An 8690-nucleotide genomic window follows, 5' to 3' on the forward strand; every position below is an offset into this window, starting at 1 on the left:
CACATTTGGGGTGGAGAATGGATCCAGGGCAGGACTTGCCAGGGAGCAGGTGCAGAAGAATGCAGCTGGCGCTACATCCTGCTCCTGGGTGCAGGGCCAAGCATATATTGCATCTGTTGGGTCTGTGTGCGGACACTGGTCCTCTTCAGTGATTTGCTAATTTAACTAGTCTCCTTACCTGAGGGCCTTGACACATTGACTGAAACTAAAAGCCATGGTACCAAAAGTATAATAGAGAGTTGTGTTCTTTTTTTTTTTTGAGTTGGAGTCTCACTCTGTCGCTCAGGTTGGAGTGCAGTGGCATGCTCACGGCCACTGCAGCCTCAACCTGCTGGGCTCAGGGGATCCTTCCACCTCAGCCTTCCAAACAGCTGGTACAGATGTGTGCTACCACGCTTGTCTTATTTTTTGATTTATTGTAGAGATGAGGTCTCATCAAGTTGCCAGGCTGGTCTCAAACCCCTGGGCTCAGGCAATTCTCCTGCCCCGACCTCCCAAAGTGCTGGGATTACAGGCCTGAGCCATCATGCCCGGCCAAGAGAGTCTTTTTTTGTTTGCTCAAGCACAGATCATTTTTGAGTGCTACTCTAATGAGGACGGCTGTCATTAGCTTAGAGGTCACTGGTAACATTAACAGGCGCAAACATAAAGAAACGGTAGATATATGATATTTGGGAAATATTTTACAATATGTTCCTGTTTGGTTTTCTAAACTGATGCAAACATGAGGGGAACACTTTCACTGCTTCATAATCCCTCAGAAGTATCAAAGTTTATGAAAATGTTAGGTGTCAAAACAGCAATGTAATTATAATTAGGCAAAAGTTCAAGGTAGAAAAGTCTGCTTTAGGGCCTTCACATGCACTCTACATACTCATCCTTCTCTGATGGGCCTTTGACCGCATCCAGCTAAAGCCTTCAAATGCCCTCTTGTTCTGCTCCTCTTCCCTCTGAATGACCTCATCTGGGGGAAAGAGCTGACTGGAGACTTTCAACCTCAAGCTCTATCCAGCGGCAGAGACAGCATTTAGAGGGTGTGAGAGCCCGGGTCATGATTTGTGAATTCACACATCACAAGTGAAGCCTTGCTTTGCCTCTGCGTGGAAGCAGCCCTGAGACCGAAGCCCACCATCTCCTCTGGGAGACAGCAACTACCCCAGGAGCGAGTCAGAGACAGTCTCCTCACCTCGACGACGAGCTGGAGGTCATTCATGTACCGCTCTTCAGTCTGAATCAGCTCATGAATGTAGCCCTGTCTTTTCCTCTCAATTGGCTGCATTGTGTCCAAGGTTTGCAGATCAGCACACCCTGTGGAAAAACAGGGTAGAGCTTACAATATTATTTTAGTCGACTTTGTTGAAAATTGACATTTATCAGCAGATGCGTTGGGTTTACAAAAGCTGCTCTGAGAGAACTACACAGCCTTCAAAAGAGCACTGCTACCCTCTGCGCAGCAGCACGCACATGCAAAGAGTTGGCGTTGACGAGCCTGCACTCATCACTCCAAAGTGGCAAATTAGCAACATCTGTACCACTTCCATGTGCTTCTGATTTCTTTCCTGAGCAGTAATGATGGAATTAAGAATTTTTAGCGCCGGGCTCGGTGGCTCAGCCTGTAATCCCGTGCTTTGGGAGGCCGAGGTGAGTGGATTGCCTGAGCCCGCAGGTTCGTAGACCCGCCTGGGCAACTTGGCAAGAACTCATCTCTACAATAAATAAAAAAATTAGTCGGGTGTGGTAGCACGCGCCTGTAGTTCCAGCTACTTGAAAGGCTGAGGCGGAAGGATCGCCGGAGCCCAGCAGGTCAAGGCTGCGGTGGCTGGGAGTGGCCACTGCACTCCAGTCTGGGCGACAGAGTGAGACTCCAACTCAAAAAAAAAAAAAAAAAAATTTTTAGAAATGACCTCAAAGCGATCAGGACTGTGAGGAGTTTGTGAAGAATCTCAACACATTTTTGAAGTTATTGAAATGATTAAACAAATCAAATACTTGAGACCAGTTCTTCCAAGCTGCAGGTCATGGACCATTAGTAGGTCATTACATCAATTTAGTTCTTTAAAAAATGCTAGTCAGGCCCAGATTTTAAACAGAAAATACCCCGTGCACAGCTTTGGTAAATACTGTGAAAATGTTTAGTTACGCATGTATTTGGATATATAAAATATAATTCTTACTGTGAGCTACTGTTAAAAAAATGTTTGAAAAACATGTTTCTAGATTTCTCAAAGGAAAGTTTTAAGATGATAAGACCTAAAATTCCCAGGACCCAGTGATAGCCAACAAGACTACAGTTTTAACCCAGTAGAACAAAGAACTGGTTTTGGATACACTGCAGAGGTAACTTTGAGGAAAGTCACAAGCAACCTTGCATCAGGGTGAGAGAGTTGGTGTTCACTTTGGATCAATTTACAGGCACCTCAGAGATGAACTAGATGTCAAACTATGAAGTGACATCACTGCAGAATCATTCAACAAGTAGCTGAGGGCTTGCCTGTGTACAGTGAAAGACGAAATACCTCAGGAAACACTTTCTCAGAATAAAAAACAAAAGCAGTGAACACTGTCAGAATCAAATGGAATCACTTGTGTTAAAAACCCGACAAATTGAGCCAGCGAAGGCCATGAAGTTTCTCCTTTCCCCAAAAGGAAAGGCACTGTGTCTCACAGGCTGAAGAAATGACCCAAACACAACCAACGAGATATGGGCTTTATCGGGGAGCTTATAGGGGTGGCCAGTTAGACAGGAAAAGCTGCTTCTGTTGTAAAAGGCACAGAGGTTATCTAGCACTTTTACATAGAGCAGAGTGTGGGATTAAACAGGAAAAGGGTGGGATTTCCAGTTTGCAGGTGTAGTGTGGGATGCTAATCCACTATGTTGACTTCTGATTAGCCCTAGTCCCGTGAATGTCTCCTGACTTCTATTTTATTTACAGTCCCAGTGTAAGGACATATACTCTTGCTTTCAGATCAAAGTAACCGTGCTATTATCACACAAATTACAGGCTATGACGCATGGAGCATTTCTGCCTGTTTTACCTTTCACTCACTGTCTTGCACAGAGCAAACATACTTGTTCCCCATGGCACGTAAGCCCTGGGTCTGGGAGTAACAATGTGGAGATCTTACCTGTCTTGCTGCGGCCCAGGACTACACTTCTGTCCATGAGTTCTCTCAATAAGTCACCCCATACTGACAAACTGGATTTGTCTGTCACTGCCTTGGGATTCTTGGCTTTTTTGGCATTTGGGGGTCACTTTGCATATACCGCCCTTTTTAGTGTCTATTTTTTATTTAATCACTTGTTTTACCATTTTGACTGTCGGAATTCTCCAGCAGTTGTTTGGAAAGTCAAGCCAGATAAAATGTCAATTCCCAGGATGCATTCTGAGATGGGGGCTAGATACACTGGATAAGGCTTAGGCAGTAGTCTCCCAACTTGTAATAGCAGCTCAAATTATTTGACTTTTACAGCTCCTCCCGTGACCATCTATGGCTGTTATTGGTCCCTGGAACTGATGAATGTTATTATAGATAAGGGTGTTCTCGGCCCCAGTGCTCGTTAGGGTGAGTGTGGTCTGTTTATTCTTAGGTGACCAATGTATTGTCAATTCTATATGTGGGTCTGGTCCTAGGACACCATCATTGTTTTTATTGGGTTTCTGGGGCCTTGCTTCTTATCCTAGCCTAGGGGAATCAATTCTGCCACCCCTCTGTGGGACGGGCAGTTGGCTGGACATGAGGTTCCTTGATAAAGCATTGTTCTAGTTTGAGCTTTGTCATAGTCCAACTATTTTTTCCAATGGGCATCCCTGCCACTACCAGGATGCACCACATCTGACAGTGGGTTACTCTGATGGGTCTTTTAGTAGTCTCTTTCTCTTTGGGTCTCTTGCCTTTTCATATCAGCAGCGTGGACTCTCTGCTTACTCAGTTTCTGTTTCCTCTAAGTTGGTGGCCACCTGGGCTACCTGAGACACTGGTTGCTCTACCAGGGGCTCAAGATAGATACCAGCACTCCATGCCATCGGTTGGGTTCCAGTCAGAGGATGGCATCTTTCATGCCAGTAGTGAAGAGCTCACGTCTGGGGCCGTGGTAGTGTCAGTGTAGATGGCATGCTCATCCATAGTTCTCAGAGAAGATCCTGTAACTTCTTTGTAGTTTGCCAACATAAAGAAGATGTGGGGACATCGCCCCTGTTTGTTCAGACACCCTTATAGCCCACCATCATTCAAGCAAGGGGAGTAACACAGCAGTCTTTGTTGTTGGTGACACAGAGGCACTGCCTCAGGGTGGGGTGGCTTGTAATAGAGGCCAACTTGTTCATTTTTACTCCAGTAAGTATAATGGCATCAGGTGGAAAGCCATCTTGTAGGTGATTCTCTCTCACTTTCTGTCAGAACCTGTTTCCCTCCTCCATCAGTTCTGTGGTGGTAAAATCCCAGGTAGTGGTGTGTTGTCACTTCTCCAGGGGAGGAGAGTCTTAAGAGTCTACCCCCAGGGGGTGTGGCTGGCTTGCTTTGATCTTAGTAGTGACAGTTGTGGGGAGGATGGAACTTCCACGGGCTCATCCCAATCCTCTTCTTCCTCACTAGAACATTCTGGGGGGGTCCCATGATTTGGGGTGTTTCAATATGTGTCGTTCATGACGGCTCTGGCTCTGATATGGCAATTGGCAAGCTTTTAAATGGATTAGCTCGTCAGTCAGGGTCTCCATTTTACCATCTTGTTTTTGTTGATGGGATTTTAGTGTCTCCACTGTTTCTGCTGGGCTAAGGTAACATCTTTCCCCAGCTGCAGCTCATCCTGCAATTGCCTCATCCTTGCTTGTGTTGCAAGCTCAGCCTCGGTGGCTACTGGAAGCGCAGTCAGGAGTGGCCAGCTGGTCGTAGCTGCCATAGCCCAAGCATTTGACTTTTGTTTTGCTGGATCTGTTCCCTGTCATAATTCTGCCAGACCCTTTGGCATTCTGGGGTGTCCTTGTACTCATGTAGTGGGACCCATCCATCGGGGATCTTGGCTATCAGGCCCCATGTAGAAGTGGATGGCCAGCCCAGACATCCCCCACAGATTTCTCCTTTCCCGAACCCATTGCTTTGGTGCTCCCAGGGGTTTCTCTGGCCTCTTGGCTAACATACCATGTGTAGTGCTGGACACCCACAGACCCCAAAAGGAAAGGAGGCACTATTTCCAAGAGGCCGAAGAAATGACCCAGAGACAACCAACAAGACATGGGCTATAGTTAGGAACTTACAGAGAAGGTCCAGGAGTGGCTGGCTGGATAGGAAAAACTGGTCCTGCTTGTAAAAGGCATATCATAGGTTATCTAGCATTTTCCACAGGGTGAGTACAGGGTGAAACACGAAGTGTGGGACAGAGTGCAGGGTGGGGTTTCTAACCCATGAGCGTAGAGCGGGAATATGCTTCTTCACGTGTCGCTTGTATACTAAATGATTGTGATTTCTCTCTAGTGGTGGAATTTTTAGTATTATAATGAACTAAAGGTAACCCAAGGTTATGGGCACTGATCCAGGTGGGTCCCATCTGGTCTGAACCAGTCTAAGGGGGTTGTCAGTCTCAAAGAGAGGTGCACAAGAACATTCTCTATGCACAGCTGCAATATGCGGTCAGCAGGCACTGGGCACACTTTATCAGTGGCCCCTTCCTCAACATGACCTGCAAGCCCAGGCATGGAATCTGGAAGAAGGGGACATGCTGGGTTGGCCACCCCCACAACCCCTCCCCAGGATCTAACTCCCTTTTGGGGCCATATCCAGGGTGTGCTCATGTTGTCATAGAGTGTGTCAACTTATAGTCTTTATCTTCCTGAATGGGTACTTAGTTTACTATGGCACAGGTATTCCCAATGCAATGCCCATTCCCAAATAAACATCAGTAAGCAATAAATAACTTTTTTTTTTGAGTTGGAGTCTCACTCTGTCACCCAGACTGGAGTGCAGTGGCCGATCCCAGCCACCGCAGCCTCAACCTGCTGGGCTCCAGCAATCCTTCTGCCCCAGCCTTATGAGTAGCCAGAATTACAGGCGTGCGCTATCACGCCCGGCTGATTTTTGATTTATTGTAGAGATGAGGTCTCGCTAAGATGCCCAGGCGGGTCTCAAACCCGCGGGCTCAGGCAATCATAAATAACTTTTTAAAGAGAGTCTCCCCTTCATTATTTAGGTTGACGGCAGGTAGGTACCCAGCAAGCTACAACACAAGGCAGCAAATGGCTTGTGGTAGAAAGCTGAGAAAGATGAAGACAAGTGAAATATGGATGCCTTTTTGTAGCTGAGGTGATCAGGGAAGGCAGCAAGGAGAAGATGCCGCCCTGAGCAGGGCCTTGAAGGATGGGGGAATGTTCTGGTAGATGAGGATGTAGCTTACAGGAAAGTACTTGCCTGGCAGTAGGAACAAATGAGAAAAACCCCAGAGGCAGAACATACAAGGATCAGCCTGGATTTTTTTTCTTAAAAAAATAAAGGGGGATGGGGTCTGGTCTCGAACTCCTGGGCTCAAGTGATCCTCCTGCCCAAAGTTGGGATTGCAGGTGTGGGGCACCAATCTAAGCACAGATGAATTTTTAAGAAACGATTTGTTTTTTCTCTTTCTGATTTCCTCTGAATTTTTATATATTTTCCATAGGTTTGGGCTTACAGATAGTTCTAATGAAGATAGATTTTCTACTTTCTGCAGATGTTGCCAACAGCTTTAAAAATTACTCCTATGGAGAAAAAAAAAATTGAATAAGGTTTATACTTGGTGCTATCAAGAAGAAATCATAGTGCCACTGCCATCTTCAAACTTATCAAGCTTTTTGGGGGACAGCATTTAACTTCTGTCCAGCCAGGGAGAACTGCAGAGCATGAGTGTTGCAAAATCACTGAGGCTAATTCAGATTACTGCATCTGTACCCAGATTTTCCTCCAGAACTCTTCCCTTTCCTTTTACAGTGGCATGCTCATGGCCACCACAGCCTCAACCTGCTGGGCTCGGGCAATCCTTCTGCCTCAGCCTTCCAAGTAGCTAGAACTACAGGTGCACGCCACCACGCCCAGCTATTTTGATTTACTGTAGAGACAAGGTGTTGCCAAGTTGCCCAGGCTGGTCTTGAACCCCCGAGCTCAGTCAATCCTTTCGCCTCTCCTCCCAAAGTGCTAGGATTACTGGCATGAACCACTGTGCTTGGCCTAAAGGAACTATTAAAAGATGTCTTTCAGCAAGAAGGAAATTGAATAAGTAGGAAAAAATGAGATATAAGAAGTTGGTGAGTAAAAATACTAGTAAATGTGTGAAAAATAAATGAATTATTGATTGTATACAATAATAATAATAATAATGATGGCTAAGTTGGTGAGTATAAACACAAGGTGAAGTTAAAACATAATAACATGAAAGCCAGAGGAGAATCATTAGACATAAATAATTCTGCTTGCACTGATCAGGAGAAGGTAGAGATATTGATCAATTTTAGGCTTCATTAAGGCAAACACATATGTTAAAAATGGAATGGTAACCGCTCAAAGAATAGACATACAATCCATAATTTAAAGACCAGTAGAGGACAATAAAGGAAATAAAGAAACTTGATCAATGCAAAAGAAATCTCTATGTTGGCAGGGAAAAAAAAAAAAGCAAAGAAAATGCATGGTGAACACAGTAAGATCCAAGTAAAAAGTATTAAATCATTCTAGTCAATGTAAATGGTTTAAATCTGTCAATGGAAGAAGAGCTCTGGTCTAACAATCAAATCATAGAAATGTTGGAAATAGAGGGCTGGAAAAAGCTATCAAAATATAAATTCTTAAAGAGCAACTGGGGAGGCTTTATTAACAATAGATGAATTAGACTTTAAAAGACCTTTATAAGATTATAGAAACAGGTCGGGTACGGTGGCTCATGCCTGTTATCCTAACACTTTAGGACTCACTTAAGCCCAGGTTGAAGACTAGCCTGGGCACCATAGCGAGACCTCGACTCCACAAAAAATACAAAAATTTGCTGAGCATGGTTGTGCAAGCCTGCAGTCCTAGTTACGTGCGAGGCTAAGGCAGAAGAATCCCTTGAGCCCAGGAGGTCAAGGCTACAAGTGAACCATGATTGTGTCACTGCACACCAGCCTGAGATTCTGACTCAAAAAAAAATTATAGAAACAATTAACCAGGAATATGTAATAATTCAGATCTTATTTGCACCTAACAGGAAATCCTCAAAGTGTAAAATTAAAAACTGACAGAATTACACACCCCGAAAAAGGAAAAAACCTGGCAAATCTATAATCATCATAGAGTTTAATCTCTCTCTCAATGAAATTGGTAAGAATATAAGAGATTTGAACACTATTAAGAAGCTTAATGTAATGAACACATAGACAAGAGAATACATATTCTTTTCAAGAACCCACAGAACTAGTTTCAACAAATACCAAAGAATGTATATTACTGTGAAAAAACATTTAATAGCTGGGCTCGGTGGCTCAGCCTGTGATCCCCCGCCTTTGGGAGGCTGAGGTGAGTGGATTGCCTGAGCCCGCGGGTTCGAGACCCGCCTGGGCAGCGAGGCCTCATCTCTACAATAAATCAAAAAATCAGCTGGGCGTGGTAGCGCATGCCTGTAATTCCAGCTACTTGGAAGGCTGAGGCGGAAGAATCAACGGAGCCCAGCAGGTCGAGGCTGCGGTGGCCGGGAGCGG

At 45.0% G+C, this 8690-nt stretch overlaps 1 protein-coding gene across 2 annotated transcripts in view; it reads right to left on the reverse strand.

The window, feature by feature from the left end:
- The window catches only part of ITSN2 (intersectin 2), a 131511-nt gene that overhangs the window by 17630 nt on the left and 105191 nt on the right, over nucleotides 1–8690 (reverse strand). For both annotated transcript variants that reach the window (XM_021713494.1, XM_021713495.1), the window contains one exon: nucleotides 1187–1308. In XM_021713494.1, the coding sequence (XP_021569169.1) occupies nucleotides 1187–1308 (122 nt within the window). The remainder of the gene's footprint in view (nucleotides 1–1186; nucleotides 1309–8690) is intronic.

Source organism: Carlito syrichta, unplaced genomic scaffold, assembly GCF_000164805.1.
Source record: "Carlito syrichta isolate Samal-C Ts95f unplaced genomic scaffold, Tarsius_syrichta-2.0.1 Scaffold304574, whole genome shotgun sequence".
NCBI lineage: Eukaryota > Metazoa > Chordata > Mammalia > Primates > Tarsiidae > Carlito > Carlito syrichta.